We start from the raw sequence: 20,123 nt of genomic DNA, 5'->3' as shown, positions 1-20,123 counted from the left end.
AATGTCAGCAGATGGAATTCTAAATTTCTTAAATTTGCTGTTTGTTCTGAGCATCCTTGTATGTGATTCCTGTAGGATCTGGTATTTGACAGGGCTGTGGGGCTTGCAGGGAATATCCTGTGAATCTAAACTAGCTGAAAAAAATGCCAACTTTCTTCCCTAATTTTACCTGTGTTGCAGGGGAGATCTCAGGGGAATGTACAGTGAGGATGAATACTGCATTAGGCATTGCCTACAGGTGTTTTACAGTCTGGATGCATTAATGAGGATGGCTCAGCAGTGTTTCTGGTTGCTGCAGTCTCTTGAACATATATGGAATAGGCACACTGCATTCATTCTCTCTGGCTCCACATTTTCATTTCTTCTGCATGGTCCAGCTGACACCAATTTTCTGTATAGGCTTTTTGTGGTTTTATCATGCTGGAAAAAATGTAAATGTTTTGGCCATGAGACTTTTACCTGCCTGAAGTATCTGTGGTTTGACAAATGGTTCTGGTCTTGCCATAAGGTGAACACCTCCATGAGTATGATCACATTCTAGAGTGCCAAAGACATAATACATGCATGGGGAAGGATTTTATGTCCAGAGGTCTGTTCAGTTAGGGTGTGAGCACCCACATGCACACGTGTTTGTCTCAAACCAGTTCAGGTGGGAAATAAAGCTGAGATGCTGCTAAAGCCAATAATGTAAAGCTCTAATGAGATGGTTAATAACTAAATCAAGTAACCCTTAATCATCCATAGACTTTAGTGGAAGGAAATGAAGACATTTATACTTTTATTAGCACAGTAACTATAGGAATGCAGTAGTGTATAGTGAGTAAAATCTGCCCAGCTCTTTTGAGGCCTGATCCTAGAAGTATTAACTTCTATGGTACCAGCATTAATTATTTTGTATTGTTGTGAATGTTTTCAGGACTGACTTCTGCATTTTAAAAGTTTCTAAAGTTGGTAAACACTTACACATCTTGACCAAATTCTGTCCTGGGTATTCCTATCAACTTTTGTAGGATTTCACAGAAAAAAAGTAGATTTTTCGTTTACTCCTTATTTAAAACAGTAAATGCTGCTTTAGCTTGTCTCTTTCTTTGATCTTCTCTTAGACTGAAGTTGAACAGCAAAAGAAATCAGCTTGTCCGAGAGCTGGAGGAAACCACACGGTTGGTTGCCATGTTGCACACCCAGCTGAAGAGGTAGGTGACCCTTTCCAGCAGCTGTGGCTGCTTTTGCTGCACATTGTGCCTTTCCCTGCTGACAATTCCAGCTCCCAGCTGAGGGCTGAAAGGCCTTCCAGTCCCAGAAGTGACCTAAGGCCCCTGTGTAGTCAGTGGAAGGAGAAGCCTTAGGATCACAGGTCAGTTTAGATGGGCACTTTTCAACGGGCTGAGCAACCTCCTGGTGGTGCCTCTGTCTCACAGCAGGAGTTTGCACAGTCCCTTCTATTTCAGTAATATTCAGGTGACTAGGGATAGCTGAGATTTATTCACTAAAGTTTGAGTTACTGAAGTATTACATTAATAAAGTGTGTTAAAGACAGCTTAACAGGCAGCAAGAGGAGTGAATCTCACTAATGCAACTTCATGTTAATGGATGAATGATCATATTTCTTTAATTCCAAGTGTGCTCTGGCTTGCAATGTGGACAATATATAGAAATATCCCTGAATCTGTTGTGGTTCATATTGTGCAAAGAATGGCTTCTAGTTCAGGCTTTAGTTTTGGAAGAACACAGGATTGTTATTTCCAGACTAATGCATGACTGCAGGCACTAAGGCCAAATCATTTTGCTAAAATTATACTTTTATTATTCTGATAGCAAGTTTGGTGGGGTTTTTGTTTGGTTGAGGTTTTTTCCTACCAGTGTGTACTGAATTTACTCTGTTTGTAGCTTCTGCTCCACTTGGATTCTGTTTCATTTTGTGAAGATGACACCGAAAAGACTGGAAAGAAATCATAGTGCAAGACTGACATGTAAATAAGCCAGCATGGCGAATAGCTATCTGTGAGGCTTTTATGCAGTGGAAATGCATCATATTTTCATTTCACCTAGCTGATTAGGGATCTTTTGAGGTGACCAAGAAGCATGTGAAACTAATTTCTTCCTAACCGTGTGCCCAGTGTTCTTGGCATGCTCCTTCATAAGAATAAGTGTTTGTTATTAACCCCATAATGCAAAATGTCTGGCATTCAAGGGCATGTACAAAAGGAAGTTGAGCCCAGTTTTTTTGGTAGGGAAAAGATTAATTTAAAACCTCTCCTTTTTCTTAGTAAAGTACACTGAAAAGATGTAAATTCATTAGGCTTCAACAGATGTGTATATACTGCCAATATGCAAAAACATCTATCAGAAGCTTTTTTAAACAAATGTGATGCAGTGCACATCTGTCAGAAGACATTTCCTGCCGAAATTATACTAAATAGAGCATACTTGCCTTTTTCTCATAAGGTCATGGACATAATTATACAAATATAGCTTCCAGCTTTTACCCTATAAATAATAAATAAGGGATTATTAGGCTTATTAATACCTCACTGTTTTTCAGTGGGGCAACTTAAGGCACTTATACATATTCAGAAATTTTTCAATAGCTAATCCCTATCTGAAGTGAGGATCAATAATGACCAAAGTCTTCAATATGCAGAGCAGGAGTCTTGGTTTAATGGAATTTCTAGAGATGGTACATGTTGTAGTCACTACTGGAATACTTGCTGGGTCTCCTGAGCAGAATGCTGTGCTGTGGTGTCTGGACTTTCTCATCTGAACAGACTTCTATTCAGCACCTGCTTAAAATTAATTTTGTTGTCAGTTATGTTCTGCACCTAGAACTCTAGGGATAAATAAGGCGTGTGAATTGATTTCACAGCCCAGCCCCCAGTTTTTCCCTTGCTCTCTTGGCCCTGGATTCCATGTAGCAGTCTTTCACATGGATGAATCCTGCCAGCTTTCTGGGAACTGCTGGCTGTTGTGATCTCTGAGGGCCAGTTCCAGGCAGCTGTGATATTGCCTTTTGGCTGCAGGTCCAAGATTGAGGCAAATGGAAGGAAATTTCCATATGGTCAGACAGTTCATTGCAATAACTTCATCTTCTTGCATGGGCCTTGCTGGTTTTTGCAGTCTGCTTTGGAGATTAACAGGAGCCATAGATACTTTCCAGAGAGATGTGGGAGGAGGGGGATGGCACTAATTTTAATTGGTTTGAAACTGTTCATTAGAGTTGTTTTGGCTAAATAAGGACTCTCAGGAGTCTGATATGGTGAGTAGAAAAATGTGTATGATTGATAGTGTTTTGCTGAGCAGTGACCCACCGTTTCTGCTGTGTAGACTGTGGTTCTGGATTGCTCTGGGGACTAATGCGTGTGGCCTGAGCTAACAAAGCAGCACCCTGTGGGCTTAGAGATGTGGTGACATTGCAGTGTTTTCATGAGAAATCAGCATACAGTGTCATGGTTTTCTGACTTGTTTCCTTCAGTCTCTCCACCAGCATGCTTTCCCTCTCCTCGAGCAGCAGCCCTGGTTCTCTTGCATCTAGCAGAGGATCTCTTGCCACCTCCAGCCAGGATTCGTCCACCTCAGCCAGTTTCACTGATCTCTACTTTGAGCACCTGGAGCAGTTGGAGCAGTTGGACTCGGAATATCAAAACAAGCTTGACTTGTTCTTAGAAGGAGCCACTGGGTTTAGGCCATCAGGCTGTATCACCACTATTCATGAGAATGAAGTAGCAAAAACTCAAAAAGCAGATACCACGAGTCGCATGCAGGCTCTGAGGTCCTTGTCTGGTACTCCCAAATCCATGACATCACTGTCCCCAAGGTCATCTCTCTCCTCTCCATCCCCACCTTGCTCTCCACTGGTGATAGACCCACTCCTAACTGGTGATGCCTTTTCAAGCCATATGGATTTCGATGATGCAGAGATAAGTGCAAATCTGTCAGAACTCACCCTAAACACTGGGAGTGGCAACTGTAGACTGGAAGAGCCTCGAGCAGGAGATAAACATCTAGGTCAAGGTATGGTAAGAAAAGATTTGCATGCACTGCATGTGTTTATATTTAATGTAGTTCATAAAGCATTGAGAAGCAAGCGTTTCAGAAGCTGTCTGTCATCTTGTTATCTTTATGTTAAAAAATGTTTTCAGCTCTGTGTTCTGTCTTGTTTGGGAGGGAGGGTTGGTATTTTAATTTGTACACAAAAATACTGATCTAATGAGTCTTGCAGGAGACTGATTTAGGTGTGTTTTTATTGTACACAGATGCGTGTGTACACAAATCACAGGGATTTCATGTGCAAATATGGATTGTCATGGTGGGATTCCTGGTTTGATTTGGCACTAAACTATTCAGAATGTCATGTATTGTTTTGGGTCTGGGAGACACACAGTGCCATATTGATACAAAGTTTTTGACTAAGCTTTTGAGGAGGTCTGGGAAAGCCATTTAGCTAAATAGTTAACAAATTATAGTAATAATAATCCTTCCTCACCACCTCAGTATGCATAAAATCCTGCTCTGGTTCCCAGTAAATCAGTGGCAATGAATTTATTAATTTCAGCTGAGCAGACTTGTCAAGGCTGTGCTTCAATTCTGCTGTTTTGGTCTCTTAGCAACAAAAACGTGTTTCGATTGTAAGCATGATAAAATAAGACATTTAGAGACAGTGGATGTTCTCATATATGCATATGGCTTGTTGGTGGGTGGGAAGGGTTCATCCTTTTTTGGAAAGGATGGGCTGAAGCGGATGGAAAGCAGTTGGCACAGCCAGGGCACAGTGCTAGGGCCTGTCTGAAGCCCTTGTGACTGTAGTTGGGTTAAATCCAATGAGTGAAAGGACTGGGTTTGTAGCTGCAGTGAGGAAGAGCTTTAAAGGCAATATAAACTTGCAAGCTACTCCTGTGAACCAGCAGTACAGTTTGTTTCTGCTTTTTGTGGATTATTGAACAGCCTGTGTGAATAAAGGGAACTAGTACCATGTTATCACCGCCTTCTGCATTGAGAAGGCTGACACTATTTAAAACACAATAAAAAACACAAGTGCAAGTCTTCCCCTTTGAGCTACCATTTTCCTACAAGCGAGAGGTATTATGCATTTGAGTAGGAAACACTAATTATGCTTATTAGAACTGGATGCTGATTAGTTTTAACCTTTTTAGCTCTTCAAGATTTGCCAAGGCTGTTAAAGTGAAAGCTCAGGTGTTAAGCAGATTAAGTGATTACTGCTGTTAGCCAGTCAGCAGACAAAATAATCACCATAAGTAGTTTATTTCAGGGCAATAATGAGATGAGATTCTACTCCTCAGGCATTTTGGGGGTGGGGGCTCAGTGTAGCACCCGAAATGCAGGGGCTGGCTCTGGGGTGGTCAGTCCTGGGCAAAGCACGCTCACGTGTCCTGGAAGCAGAGCTGGACACTATAGCTGAGGGCTTTGCTGCTGCCTTCTGGTAGAGCAGAACCTCCTCTGCTTTGAAACTGAAATAAGGTTGTCTTTCTCACCTGAAGAACACCTGAGCGATTTAGGGGAAACTAATAGCAAAACCTGGAATCTGGCAGAGTCCAGCATTCTCTGATTAAATGGTCTGGATGTGAGGACAGTGCATGGCATGGCTCTTCAAGGCCCATTGCAGGAAGAGAAGAGCAAACTTCAAATTCTTGATGTGAGTGAAAAAAAAAAGGTGAAACACCACAGGTAATGTTATCCACCTGCTTGGAAAAACGGAGGAGAGTTGAGTCAGTTCTGAACTCCTCCTTAAACTTTGTTATTAGTGTGCTATCTCTTCAGAGACTTAAGGCTAAAAGCTGAAAGTCCAAATCTTGTGCTAATTAGCTGCATGAAAGGGCTGAGCTTTCCAAGTCTTTTGCAAAACCAGTAAGGAAAGGGGTGGCTGGAATTGTTGTCAGGGGACCGTTCATCTTTATTCAGCTTTACACTGTAGCACTCTGCTGCACAGAGGTCACTGCTGTGCGCTTTCTGTATTCACCCCCTTGGCCCTGAGGTGCTGGGGGGAGGTGGTCAAGAATGAGGCTTTCTGTGTTGGAATGACTCCATGGCATTGGGAACTGAGGGAGAAAGAGAGGTTTGGTGTGTGGAGGCCAACCTGCAGTGCCTTTCCCAGTGAGCCAGTCCCATGTAAAGGGATTCCCAGAGCAGCATTTGGTGTGCAAAACTCAAAGAATCAGATTTAGGAAGCCAGCCAGTGGGGAAGAAGTTATTTTCCTATTAAAACCATGGACTAGGAGGTATGAAGGAGAATTGAGGAAAGAAGTTTTGGCCCTGTCTATGTACCTCTAGCACAGCCTATGATCCACAGCACTGCAGGAGCCTGGTCCTGGCACGTGGCAGGAGGGAGGATGGATTAAACTGGGAATGCCAGTGTTAAATGGATCCATTTGTTTCAGTTAATGACTGATACATTGTGTTACAGGTGCTAACCTCTATTCACAGGGATTGGCCTATGGGGAAAAGGTCTGGACGTTCTATTTCTGTCCACTGGTTCCATGAGAGTAACAAGATGAGAAATGCCATTTGGTGGTAGTGTCAAAAAAAAAATCTGTGGATAAATGAGCCCGAAATGGCACAGGTGTCTCAAGGGACTGGGGTTACCTGTAGCACCCTCTACTGTTGGCTTACAAGTCCTTATGTCTTTACAAGTCCTTATGGTATTCCAAAAGCCTTGCACACTTTTCCACCAGTTTATTCAAAGATGGATTAAATTCATTAAGTAGCTTTGTGAGACTGTGAAGAAAACAACACCAAAAAAAAATCTGCAAAAACAAACTCAAACCCCAGAAAACCAACCAGAACCCAAATTTGCTTTGTAATAAAGAAAATATGCATTGGAAGCCATATATTGGCTTGGGGGCATGTGCTTGTCTAAGTCTATGGGAAAGAAGCACCACTTCTGAAAAAAAGCCCGTTGGAGAGGAGTGTACTGCTCTGCTGCTGTGGGGTTCCAGCTGCTCCCAGGGTGACACATGGCACCTCCTCACTCTTGGAGCAGGGCTTCCTCATCCCTGAGGATGAGAGCCAAGAGCTGGGTATGGCCCAGCACTTGTTAGCCACGTTGGCAGATGGAGTTCTCCAGACTCTTGGCTGCAGCTCCTCTCCACTGAAATGTTCACGTGAAAAGATGCAGAATTTGCAGGTTTCCAGGGAGAATCTTTCCCTGTTTTGAAGCAGAAGAAATTGATGTGAGATAACACCTCTGTGTAAAACTTGCTTCACCTTCTATGGTTTCTCTTCCCTATCTTCTTTTCCTTGTATTCCTGCATATGACTGCTCTTTTAAATCCTATAAATCTCTTTCTCTCCATGTTCAGCTAGTTAACCTGGTCTTTCGGGACCTGCCTTTTCTCCTGTGTACACAAACATTTTGGATTTAGGTGGTGGGTTTTTTTTGCTGTTTCCCTCTTGGTATGAGCAGCTCCACGTGATGGATACCTGGCCAGAGCCTGGTCAGCAGTGCTTGCCCAGCCACTGCTCTCTGGGTGGCTGGGAGCAGAATGATTGCTGCCTGCCTAAGGGTGCCTTGCAGTAGGAGCTGGTTTATTGGTCCATATTTATAAGTTCACTAGAATTTAGAAGTCCTGCTGCATCTGAACGTTGCTCATCATGTCATGGGTACCTCCCTGCCTTTCCAGGGCTTTGGAAGCCTCTCCTGGCATCTCGTGCAATGACCTGTGCCCAGAGAGGTGCCAGGGCAAGCAGCCGTAACACACCCCTGTGTAATCTCAGCCCTCACACTGCTGCAGGGCCCAGGAAATAGATGGGCACTCACTGTGCAATGAAACCCTCTCTCAATTCCACCACACAGTCTATTCCTCCTGTTTTCCTGGGTGTATTTCTTCTTCAGGGTAGTTTGGCACATTACCTCACTTTAAGGCCACCTTTGAGCTCAGTCTGCCCTACCTGTATCCCCTCTGTTTTCAGAAATGTGCTGTCGCTTAACAATACCTGGCAGGGGGAAAAGAATGCAATTCTAGGGGAGGATAAGAAGAAAAGCTGCTGCTTATCCAGACAGTTTGTTTTCATTAACACCTGCTTTTGGTTTTCCTCTGTGCTTTCCCGATAGGTGTAAACACAGCTGGAGGGATGGCGCTGAAGGTGGCAGGTGTGTCAGCTGCAGTGTCTGATGAATCTGTTGCTGGAGACAGCGGCGTGTACGAGGCATCTGTACAAAGGTAGACATCAGATCTCTCTCCAGGACTAATCCAGTGACTCAGCTTTGCATCAGTCAGCTGCAATACTGCTGGTTATGACCTTTGTTTGTAATTCAGTGGCTAAAGTTCTCAATCTCAGCTTTCTTAATACTTCTGAAAAAACTGTGAGCAGGTTGAATTTGATTATCAAAATGACCTATGCTTCCCATAACAGAAGCAGCTGAAAGGAAGCTCACAGAGAGGTGTTTGAACAGCTGGCCTGTTTGTGAAAGTGCTGGTCAGCTGTGGGTGCTGCCTTGGCAGGGGGAAGTGGAGCCATCTGCTAGGTGGAAAGCTCTCTTCTCTCAGTGAGAGGGGACTTTGGGATGTTTAAGGAAGCACCTTGAGCTGCCTGATGGATGTGCACGTGCAGTGATGCAGTTCCCAAGTGCATGGAGCAAGAGCAGGATGTGATGCCCACAAGACTTCTCCCACTAAGGGCACATCTGGGAGTCCCTGCTCTTGCTGGCTTTCTGGATTGTCTGTGGGGGCTTGGTCAGAAAGTTCACTGGAAGAAGGTCACTGGAAGAACTGATCTTATTGGTACCTGCATGTAATCTGGGCTTTCCTACTGTTTTTATTAGCATTGAGGGGAATTATAGGGTCGTTAGTTGCGGAACACAACTGTAGAGGTGGTGAAATATCACTCATCTCAGATTCCCCCTGTTCATTAGTTATCTTCATTAATTCTCTAGATAAATTACTAATTTTTATGTTTACAGCACAATTCACTTTGACAAGGGAGTGCAGTGCTTCAGTAAATTGAGCTCCTGGGCTCAAGCAGTCAGACACTGGGGTGTCCCAGGGCCCCTGTGTCCCTTCAGTGGGGTCGGGAGCTCTGTGGAGAGGGGAGTGGGACAATCACAGAGGGCATCCCATGCACACTCACATGTCTGATGCTGGTGTTTTTTGGGTTATCAGCTTGCCAACCCCTGTGGTGCCTACAGTGTCATTTTGGTGCCTGTCCAAGTGGTGAGGGTGGGATGAGCCACCCTCTGCAGCTGAAATGTAACAAAATGCAAGAGAGTGCTAAGCAGTAATTTGGAAAACACTTAGAAGAGAAGAATGCTAATCCTGTTTTCATGTGCTGCAGCATAGCCTCTTGAGTCAATTAGACAATGAATGTAGTTTTGGGGACTTTCAGTGCATAAAACTTGGGAGGAGGAATACATTGAGAGGGAAATGATGCAGAATAGCTGTTTCCAGCAAAGCCAGTCAGTGTACTCTGTCACTTTTAATGTGCTTAAGAAAGTTTGATTTCTTAAAGAAACAAAGGAATTACTTAAATCTAATAAAAGTTGAGAATTTTTGCTGTCATGATCCAGGACAGGATTGCATTTGTTAAGTCACATTTCTCTTGCTGGGCAGTCAGCCATTTTTACTAAAAACCAGTCAAGGGAACCCTTTAAAAATCCCTCACTGCCTTATTTTTCCAGTCTTTTGTGTGGCTTTTTTTTTCTTTTGGCAGTGAAGAGGGAAGGCATATGACTTTCTGCTGATAAGCACTGTAATACATACCTCTAAGGCTGATTGCTCTTACTTCTTAAATGGGCTTTCTTTTAGCAGCTAATTTTACAAAATCCATATACCAAACCACTGAATGGAAGGGAAAAGATCTTGTATCACCTACATGCAAACACTTCAATAAGAGGCAAATCAAATCCTTAATTGTTGTTGCTTCCTTTCAGACCATGTGTGACAGAAGTGATGGTGTTTGACAGTGATGATACAGAAGCAGTTGGAACAGCCAAAGTGCAAATTGCAATGAGGTATGTGCAACATATTTTATTGGATTTGCCTTCCAGTGGGAAGAATGATAAATGGGATAGTGCTTTCTGTGCTGTTTCCTTCTCGTGTCCTATTAGTATTAACTAACTGATGCCTTTTTTTAGTGTAATTAAGAATTACACTGGACTCCAGGAGGTTCTTGGTTGCCCTCTTTCATTTCAGTGGAAATCAGCTGGTGATACTGTGGTATGAGGGTGCAAACCAGCAATAGGAGCACGGGCAGTGCTGGGCTGGAGAGAGCCTTTGGCTGGATTGCAGAATCCTTAAGGGTGCACCTTGGGTGGGGAAAACTGCTGAGAGTAAGTGGCAGTCACAATCCCTGACCTCATGTGGATCCCACAGTAGTGGGTGAGGTGTAGGAGGGCAGGCAGAGAGATGTCCTCCTTACATGACTTTTTGGAAGTTATGTGGGATTTGAGAAGAAGAAGTAGTACAAAACTCACTTGTCATGGCCATCCAAAGCAAAATATTACTCATTACATCCTCACTGTTGTACTTCAGGTATTTTTACTTTTAACTTTTCCATATTGTAGCCATTAAGGCCTCACAAAAAATTGTAGTTACAATGCAGCAATTTACCTAGTCCCCAGGAAAAGCAGTGTGTGTTATTTGAAATCTACAGTCCATTGTATCTGAATCCTTAAGTTCTGGATGTTCTGGACTGTTCTATATTCTGGATGTTCTGGTAGCAAAACTTGATGTAATAGGAAACTGGTCTTGTTTTAAACTGTGGGCAAGTCATGGTCACATTATAGAGTTGTCTTGCTTGTAATTTTTTTGTATTGTTTGTGTGGAATACTCAGCTACAGAGTCCAAGGCAGAATTCTCTAATAATAATGCTTTTCTGTGTGTTTCTGATTCAGATATGATGACAAAAATAAACAATTTGCAATACTGGTCATCCAGCTGAATAATGTTCCAGCACTGCTGTTACAACAAGATCAAAAAGTGTAAGTGGGTGAAGCAAACACACTTGATATATTTGTGTTGAATCCCAATGAGAATGAAAGTGAGATTGGCTTATGAGTTTTCACACACTTAAAAACTTACCTTTCCAGAGATGTTTTGTGAGGTGACACTTATGAACTAATGAACTTGTAAACTGAAATAAGGTGCAGTTTCTTCCTCAAAGGTCTATATTCACTGGGGAAGGATTTGCCTGGAATTAGCACTGGCTGGTGAGGTTCTTAATTGTAGCAGTGCCTTGAGCACCTGCATCAATTGAAGAGGGAGAGTTTGTCGTGCTGCAGAACTCCTTAGACACCTGCACAGGGTTGGGAAAATGTGCAGCTACTGCTAGACTCATTCCAAGCACAAGGTCTTTAAACTCAGCTGTGTGCTGAATAAGCTGACAAAAATTGGATTCATTTTTGCTGTTCCTACCTACAGAAGGGTGTGAGCAGTGTGACAGGTTGCACAGATGTAAACAACCACGTAAAAGAGGATCCCATGATGTCTGAGTACGAGGTTCAGAAAGATGAAGTCTGTGGCAACTCATGCCACTTCACATCTCTGATGCTGTGACGAGATGTTCCTTTTTTCTCAGTTGACTGCAGCTCCAGAGAATAGGAAAGGACAGCAGTGTCCCCAGTGCTCAGTTGACTTTCACTGGGGGATTTGTGGGAGTGCTGCACGCTGCAGGGCAGTGCTGAGTGCAGTGCTGTTCCCACAGGAACATCCGCGTGGCCGTGCTGCCCTGCTCGGAGAGCACGAGCTGCTTGTTCCGCACCAGGCCGCTGGAAGCTGCAGACAATCTCGTGTACAATGAAGTATTTTGGGTTTCCATCTCCTACCCGGCCTTACGCCAGAAGACTTTAAGAGTCGATGTTTGCACTGTAGATAAGTCTCACCTTGAAGAATGTTTGGTGAGTATCCAGCTCTATTTTAATAACTCTGTGTTTGTTTCCTCTTTTTAATTAGACACGATGTTACACTCTTGAGGTATGGCAATTTCTGTGAAAGCCTTCCTGATAATCTTTAGCTATGTGGTCTCTCCCCCACAGCATTCTTTGCAATGACAATTTCCATCAGGAAAAACAATTATGAGATAAATGTTTTGTTACAGAACTACCTTGTCAGACCACTAGATATTTCTCCTTCATGATCTGATGTCAACCTCTTAACTAGTTTTCTTCCTTTTGGAAACATTTTGATACTGCAATTGAGAACCAATTACTTTGGTTTTGGATACATCAGGTTGTATACTAAATGTAATGTATTAAATGACAAGGCAGATGAAGAGAAATGAATATACAAATATGAATATACAAAATGAATATACAAAGCTAAAACATCTGGGTTTGGGCAGTGATTTTTGTCAGCCTTGCAAATTTTTTGAAAGGCAGCCCATCCTCTCCTGTTCCTTTCTCTTTCTCTTTGAAGGTCTGGCTGTAAATTCTCCCTCCTGCAGGAGCATTGTTTGTACTTCTGGATTCTGGTTACAGTGGAGCTCTAGAGAAACTCTTGCTACTTACATTGGAAGCCCTTGGCAATGCTAAAAATAATTAAACATAAAGCATTACCAGTAGTGTTGAAATGGGATAAACAGGCAGTTTTTGTTGAATTTGTCAAAATTAATCAGCCCTGGATTTTCACTCTGATTTTTTTCTGACTGGTGTAGTAGTTGTTCATTTTAGTATTACACTAAAACTGTGTTTTTGCTCTCAATAGGGTGGAGCACAAATTAGCCTCGCTGAAATATGTAGATCCGGAGAGAAATCAACCCGTTGGTATAACCTCCTTAGTTATAAATATCAGCAGAAGCAAAACAGGAAAAGTAAACAAGGAAACAGCCACTCTGAAGTACCCTGCACTGAAAAAACAGTAAGAACAGCTGCTTAAATTGAACAAATCTCTTCTAAACAGGACTAGCAAGAGGGTTTGTGTGGCTGTTACTATAGAGAAGGCTGCTGTGTTTATATTTACAACTTGAATGTGTTAAGTGCAGCAAAATAATTAACTTGTTGATTCCAGATGTGCCCTTGTTCTGGGCTAAACACTTACTGAAATGTCTGCTCAGGAAGCTGAGGGATGTGTAAGTGATGTGTGAGCTCCAGCCTTCCTGCAGTGCTGCCATGAACTTGCTGGGCAAGTCAAGACAAAGTTTGCACATGCAGGGCACAGAAGGTGCTCAGCCTGGAGCTGCACACCTGCACGTGCTGGGGGAGCTGGGCCAGCTGTGCTCACAGGGCTGCACTGAGCTCTGTGTGCAGTGGGGCTGGGGGCTGCTCTGGGGCTGTTCTCACCACAGAGGCTGGGCACTCTGCAGTCTCTGAGAGTCCTGTCTTCACAAAAAGCCTCTTTCTCTCCTCAGGACTCTGTCTCAGCACTCTTAGAGCAGACAGCCGTTGAACTGGAAGCTGTGGAGAAGAAACTGGAGGAAAGCAGAAGCACTTTAACTAGTGGAGAGAGCTGGTAGGTGCCATCCCACCATCTTCTTCTTGTGGAGTGATCAGAGCATTTGGGTGCAGAGGAAAAAGCAGATTATACTGAACTGTGGGAGGCTTCTTTTGCTGTTTTGGTGAAAAATCCTGTTTCTTCTGTTCTGGAGGCTGTGCTTAGAAAATGAGAACAAAACTGATAAATGTTGAAAATTGTCAGTAGCACTATGCTAATTTTGTTATTTGTACAATCTTCTATGGATGCCCTGAAAACTCCACTCTGTGGTGCAAGGCTTTGCTTGAATTTTAATGTGGCTGTTCTTTATATGGATCAGATTCAGATTTCCTTAGAGAAGTCCAACATTTGAAATAGAAAGCAAGCCTGACCAATGGGATTGATGGAGAAGCCTGCTGTGAGTTCAAGGGAGCTGAAAAGGGTGTTAAAACAATGCTTCAGTTTTGTCCAGTAACACTTTTTAACTAAGATTTAATGGCATCCTGAGAGCTCAAGATGCACTTGCCTTAAACTCAGACCACATGGCTGAACCCTCATCTTGCTTCTTTTGAAGCCAGATTGGGATGAAGTTTTTGGCAGTAATGTGGTCTTCTGGTGCAGCTTCTCTCCTTTCCAAGCCTGTGTTTGTGTATTCTCAGTGGCTGCAGGGCCTGTCAGGTACACCTGGCTGCCCTGGGGATGTGTTTCTGTCCAGCAGCTTACAGGAGGTACCTCCTGCTCCAGCACCAGAATATTGTCCACAACAGGCCAGTTCAATAACAAAGCTGTTCTTTTCAGGCAAGATGAAGAGGTCCCTGACCTGGAAGAACAGGATGAGATCAGTGAAAATGAAGCAGAGGAGGAGGAAGAATTCTGTGCTGGAAAATCGCTGTGGGATACAGAAGAAAGTCTGAATTCCCAGCTGCACACAGAGATAGCAGTGAAGGTACAGTCAAGGGCCTTTTGAACAGAAAGATGATTTAAGCTTCCATTGCTCAGCTGACTGGGTTGTTGCTGAGCTGAGCAAGGCTACAGCAGTTATTTGAAAACTCACCATTGATGATTAAATGTTTATATACCTGAAATCTGTATAAATAACTCTGTGTGACCATTTTGTCCCACAGCACTATTTCATGCCTTCTTTTTGCTGCTCATGAAAACTGTTTTTATTAATGTGACAGTGTTTTTGACCTTGTTTAGGTCTGAATATAGCTGTAGTCAAACAGGGGTGTGCTGTACACAGCTCTCTCTGTGCATCTTTGGATCTTTGCTGCAGATGGCACAACAAGTAAGATAATGGTCTTTAAAATCATACCTGCTCTCTGTGGGATTGCCAGGTCACAGTGATGTGTGGATCCACAGGCAAAGCCCATTGGAATCAATTGTGTTGTACAGCAGTCAGTGGATGCAGAGCCCTTAGGGAGCAATGCAGTTAATGCAGCAGAGCTCCAGGAGTGAAGTGTCAGGGCACGCTGCATGAGAAGGGCTAAAGAATGTCTGGGTTTGAATGCAGCAAGCACAGACATGGCACAGGTGGCTGTCACACAGCCCTGGGGGGTGTCCTGGGCACATGGAAAGCTGGCATTTACACTGCACTGTGTGTCTTGCAGGTGGATAAAGAGACCAACACAGAGAGCCTTGCACAGTCCTCAACTGTAGTTCGTCCAAAAGACAAAAGAGCAGCAAATCCACCCCAAACTCAGTTTGTCAGGGGTAGCACCATCATCCGCTCCAAAACATTTTCCCCAGGACCGCAGAGTCAGTACGTGTGTCGGGTAAGGAGAATGAAACCCTGAGCTTCTAAGTGCTTGTCTTCACTCAGTCTGTATTTCTCACAGAAAGACGAAAGTGCTTTCTTCTCTCCCCCTTTGACTTCAGAAGTTGCTCTGTCCTCACCTCGTGGACAGTATCTTGCCTTGGAACTAACAGCATTAAGCACAAATTTATCAGATATATATGTGCACATATATTTGTGGCACATGCAGCTTGTTGAGATGCTCAAAACTACCTGGAAGGGCTGCTGTAGGGCAGTGATAAATGAGCTGCATATTAAACAGTTTCCTGCTGCTTGAAGTGTTCTGTGCTAACTCAGTTAGCTCTGTCCACCTGACTTCAGATGAGGTGAACATAAATCCTTGATAGAAATGGAAAGGTAAGTACCTGATAATATCAGCAAAAAAGCTGTGGAAACCTGAAAGTCACCAGTGTGCTTTGTGTGAAGGTAACTGAACAGGCCATGTGTTGGGTCAGATATGACTTCCCCTGCTTTGAAATGTTTGTTTACAATTATTTCCTGAAATGAAGGTCAGAATAAACCATAAATATCTTGTCTTTTAAGTGGAATTGGCAAACAAGCAAGCAAGCACTGTCTTTTATGACACATGACCTGTCCCAAGTGGGCAAGCCCTTAATACAGCTGGGCCAGACTTGCTGTGTAGGTTCTCCCTGGTTCAGAAGCAGGTGCTTCCAGAAGAACAAACCTTACTCATTCTGCTGGAGTGGTACAGGTGCTGTGTCCCAGTACATGCAGATCCCAGTGCCTGTTCCCCTCCTTCCTCAGCTTTGAGAAGGGACATGAGAATGGAATAAAATTAAGCCTTGCTTGAGCTGAGCTCTTTGTAAGGGTTTACAGACAACCACAAAACAATGCAGGCTGTTTGTAACATGGCAAGTCTTTCAGTTAAACTTGCCTCTTCCACCACTAGCTTAAAATACAAGTTATAGAAAAATACAGGTTAGAGAAAGCAGAAATCTCTAATAAAATAGTCCCATGTTTTACATATGCTAGGAAAGAGTATTATTTTTTCTACTACTTACAGCTTATTTTTCTGGGCTGTTTTGCCCAGCCTGGTTACTTGCACAGGAGAAGAGCAGTGGGGCAGAGTTCCATATCATAGCCTAACTTAGTGTCTCCTTTGCTCACAGCCTATTCCCAAAAAGGGACAAAGTTCAAGGCCTGTGGCAGGATCTGGCTGTGCCAGTGCATGTTGTGTACTCAGACTGGGGTGACAGCTGTCTGCCTTTCACAAAACTTCACAGTTCTGCTTACAACAACCTCTGGTCTCACTGACAGCATGTGTATGCACTGCTTGTATTTCTTTCATGAAAGATTTGTGTTTTTCACCTTCCTTTTCAGCTGAATCGCAGCGATAGTGACAGTTCCACACTATCCAAAAAGCCCCCCTTCGTTCGGAATGCAATGGAGAGACGAAGTGTCAGAGTGAAACGGGTAAGAACATCACCACTTTTATTTTCCTCTAACACAGACACATGCAAAAATCATAAAACTGTTTTGAAAGAAAAATTTGCAAACATAAATCAGTTGCCACATGCTTTCATTCACAACCTTTTCTTTGTGTGCAAGAAGTCTCTCAAGGATTCTTTGAAATATCAGATTATGACAGGAATGTTTAAGTTAGAACTCAATTAAAACATTTAATTTAGGAAAATGGTTCCTGGTATTTTCCATCTTGTCAGAGAAGCAGCACAAACAGTTTTGCTGTGTTTATTGTTGTGAGAGTCTTAAGTATTTATAATAAATTTGAGGAGCTGGAAAAGAAGATGAGAACAATGTCTCAGATGCTCAGGTGACCCTGCAGTAGTGATGCCATGGCACACAATAAACCCCTGTGCCCATTGTGATGGAATCACTAAAATTCCCCCAGGATACTGACACTGAACTCCTAAGGAGATGGTTTTTTTGGGACAGCTTGTGTTTGAAACTAGCAGAAGGCAATATGTTACTGGAAAAAGGAATCACAGGTTTTTCTGCAGCACTGTGGATTCAGCTGAAGATGAAACATTAAACTTAGGAGGAAGGTGTGCAAGCAAGACTTGTTCGATTTGGAAACGCTGCCAAGGGAGAACTTGAGCAGAAGCACAGAAATGAAAACAGTTATCTGTAAGAATTCTTTGTGGTATCTGTCTCAAGACAGACTGGAAAGCAGGATCAATAGAGATAGTTTGTTTGAAGAAAAGCATTAGAAAGATGGGTCTCACGATGTATTCGGCACTTTCTGGGTGGAGTGGTTGGGACAGTTCTCCTCAGTGTGTTCACACACCCCTTCTCTTCCAGCCTTCAATCAAGTCCTTCGGTACAGAGCGCCTGATCCGCACCTCACTGGACCTGGAGCTGGACCTGCAGGCTTCAAAAACCTGGCACGACCAGCTGGTTCAGGAGATCTCAGTGCTGAGGGAACTGAAGGAACAGCTGGAACAAGCTCAAAGTCAGGGTGAAAAAGAGTTGCCACAGTGGGTGAAGGATGATGAGAGGTTTCGACTGCTGCTGAGGCTTGTGGAGAAACGAGTGAGTCATACCTGCCTTGGGGTTTCGTTCCACTCCGTGGAGAAATGGAGAAATTGTGGAAACGGGGCTTTGGACAGTCAGAAAATGAAGCCTGAGCACTCACTGTTAGTCACTCTTGTGTGCCTCATACGGCTCTATCAAGCTGTTAGTCCTGAGCCCTTGCATTCACCAGCACAGAGATTTGCTGCCCTAGCAGAGGTGTGAATACGAGAAGTCACAAATGCCATCTGTTCTGCCAAGTGTGTCCCCCCAGTCTGCAGGAGGTGTGGTGTGTGGTGGTTGGCACTTACCTTACTCTACATCACACCCTCCCCCGTGCACAGGGCTCCTTCTCAGCTTCTGGGATTTCTCAGCACTTCTGCTGGCAGCAGGCAGAGACCAAGCTATGCTGGCACCAGGTGTAGGAGGCAGTTGGTGTGAGGTGCTCTTGGGGTGCTGTGTGTGCTGATCTTCTGCCTTAAAAGATCTATCAAGAAGACACAAAGGGAGTACTGACAGAAGCCATTTTCTTACCACAGGCTGGAAGGACATCTTACATAAAGCTCTCTCCCTTAGAATGGTTAGTTGTCAAGCTTCAGTTTAGCTTCTGTGGCTTGTGTCTTCCAGAGTCAACAGGTTCCAGACCCCTCAGACCTGCAGCTGAAATACTGCTGTGTTTGGAGGTCAGTTAGGATAAGATAATTCCTCCTGGAAACACAAACAAATCTCCTTTATTCACATAGGTGCAAAACCCAGAACACAAGTGTGAGCTGAAGGCTGATAAAATGATGAGAGCTGCTGCCAAGGATGTCCACAGGCTGCGAGGGCAGAGTCGAAAGGAGCCTCTGGAAGTGCAGTCATTCAGGTAATCATAGGTACAGGGGAGGAAAAATTTACTACCATGATTTTTCTGTGGATGACTGAGATGCTGATGAGGAAGGCTGATCTCTGCAGAAGTAGTTAACTGTTCTGCTTAAATAAGAACTTCTGTATTTTCATATCCAAGTATAAGCTCTGACTCAGGGAAATTAGTTGCAGCACTGCACATGATCAGAGCAACCAGCATTCTCCAAGTCATTCCCCACCTGGCAACAAATTATTTAACACAGAAGGAGCCCTTTGCTTCCCTAAGTAACAGACCCAGAAAAGAAAAAACCCTAAGCCCTACTGAAATGGCTTTTGCTAAGGTCAGTAATGTGGCTTTAACTCATGTCTGATAAGTAAATAAAAGGTGTAGGTTGTGAGAGGATGTGCATCTGCTCCCTGTGGGGACAGCTGGTGGGGTAAATTCTCATGTGGATGATGGACTTTTCTGGCAGGATTTCTGTTGCATTAACAGCTGATCATCTTCTTTCAGAGAGAAAATGGCATTTTTCACACGGCCGAGAATAAACATCCCAACGCTCTCTGCGGACGATGTGTGATCACCATAAAGTATTTGCTTTCTGGACAATTCTACAAATGCAGATTGGCTTTTGAAGTTATTTATGTGGTATTATGAAGGTACCAAGGCATTTGTATATTAGAGCTTTTGTCAGTATGTGGATGTTTCAAAGATTTTTAGGTTAAAGTTACATCATCACAGAAACCAGCATTAAAGTGACAAGATTGTATAGTTTGTATATTTAGGAATGTATTTTTGGGAAATAGAATTTTAAATAAGAACAAATACAGCGTAAGGTGCTGTTATTCTTAAATAATGCTGTTTAGACTTTTTGTACAGCTCTACCTTTTAGAGGTTTTACTGCAATAAAATAAATTTGAAGGAACCTCACCCCTACCTTCTATGATGTTCTGCATCGGACTCTCCTCTGAGTGATGTATTTTGTACCCTGTGGGGAATGCTGGGAGCCAGCTGGGACTCCCAAGTGCTGTGAACGAATTCTCTGTGAGCTGTGAAGCATTTGTGTTTCCTGCCAGGTCATAAAAGTAGGTGTGAAGTTCAGAATACTTGCACTTTTAACGTTTGTACTACAGCTCATGTCTGTAATGGGTCTGTTAAGGTAACGTGGGGAGCCCATTGAAACCACTGCTGTGGGAGGAGGGCTGCAGGTTTAAAGTCCATTTTAGGTTTTTCCAATAAAGTGACCTTTCTGGACAAACCCGCCTTCTTGCTTTTTGTGAGTGAATCTTCTCATCCCCTGGCACCTAAACTGGGATTCTTTTGTGTTGCCAGCTGGAAGCATACACTTTTCACATCTTGTCACAAGAGATGCTGTAATGGACACATTTCATATAATCATGGAATATGCTGAGCTGGAAGGGACACACAAGGATCACCCAGCCCAGGCCCTGTCCCTGCACAGACACCCCAACAATCCCACCCTGGGCATCCCTGGCAGCGCTGTCCAAAGGCTCCTGGAGCTCTGGGCCGTGCCCATTCCCTGCGGAGCCGGGGCAGTGCCAGCACCCTCTGGGGGAAGAGCCTCTCCCTGACCTCCGGCCTAAACCTCCGTGGCACAGCTCCAGCCGCTCCCTCCCTCTGCC

General features: G+C 43.7%; 1 protein-coding gene across 4 annotated transcripts in view; it reads left to right on the top strand.

Moving 5' to 3' along the window:
• WWC1 (WW and C2 domain containing 1) overlaps positions 1 to 19,738 on the top strand; it is a 65,907-nt gene extending 46,169 nt beyond the window's left edge. For 3 of the 4 annotated variants that reach the window (XM_053956568.1, XM_053956570.1, XM_053956571.1), the window contains exons 10-21: positions 1,104 to 1,193; positions 3,470 to 4,008; positions 8,062 to 8,170; positions 9,877 to 9,957; positions 10,840 to 10,926; positions 11,649 to 11,841; positions 12,647 to 12,799; positions 13,290 to 13,390; positions 14,150 to 14,297; positions 14,962 to 15,126; positions 16,488 to 16,580; positions 17,427 to 18,372. In XM_053956568.1, the coding sequence (XP_053812543.1) occupies positions 1,104 to 1,193; positions 3,470 to 4,008; positions 8,062 to 8,170; positions 9,877 to 9,957; positions 10,840 to 10,926; positions 11,649 to 11,841; positions 12,647 to 12,799; positions 13,290 to 13,390; positions 14,150 to 14,297; positions 14,962 to 15,126; positions 16,488 to 16,580; positions 17,427 to 17,861 (2,194 nt within the window). In that variant the 3' untranslated portion in view covers positions 17,862 to 18,372. The other variant, XM_053956569.1, reaches the window with a different exon arrangement.
• The last annotated feature ends 385 nt before the right edge of the window (positions 19,739 to 20,123 follow it).

Source organism: Vidua chalybeata, chromosome 15 (genome assembly GCF_026979565.1).
Source record: "Vidua chalybeata isolate OUT-0048 chromosome 15, bVidCha1 merged haplotype, whole genome shotgun sequence".
NCBI lineage: Eukaryota > Metazoa > Chordata > Aves > Passeriformes > Viduidae > Vidua > Vidua chalybeata.
This window is presented reverse-complemented; position numbering and strand designations above follow the sequence as displayed.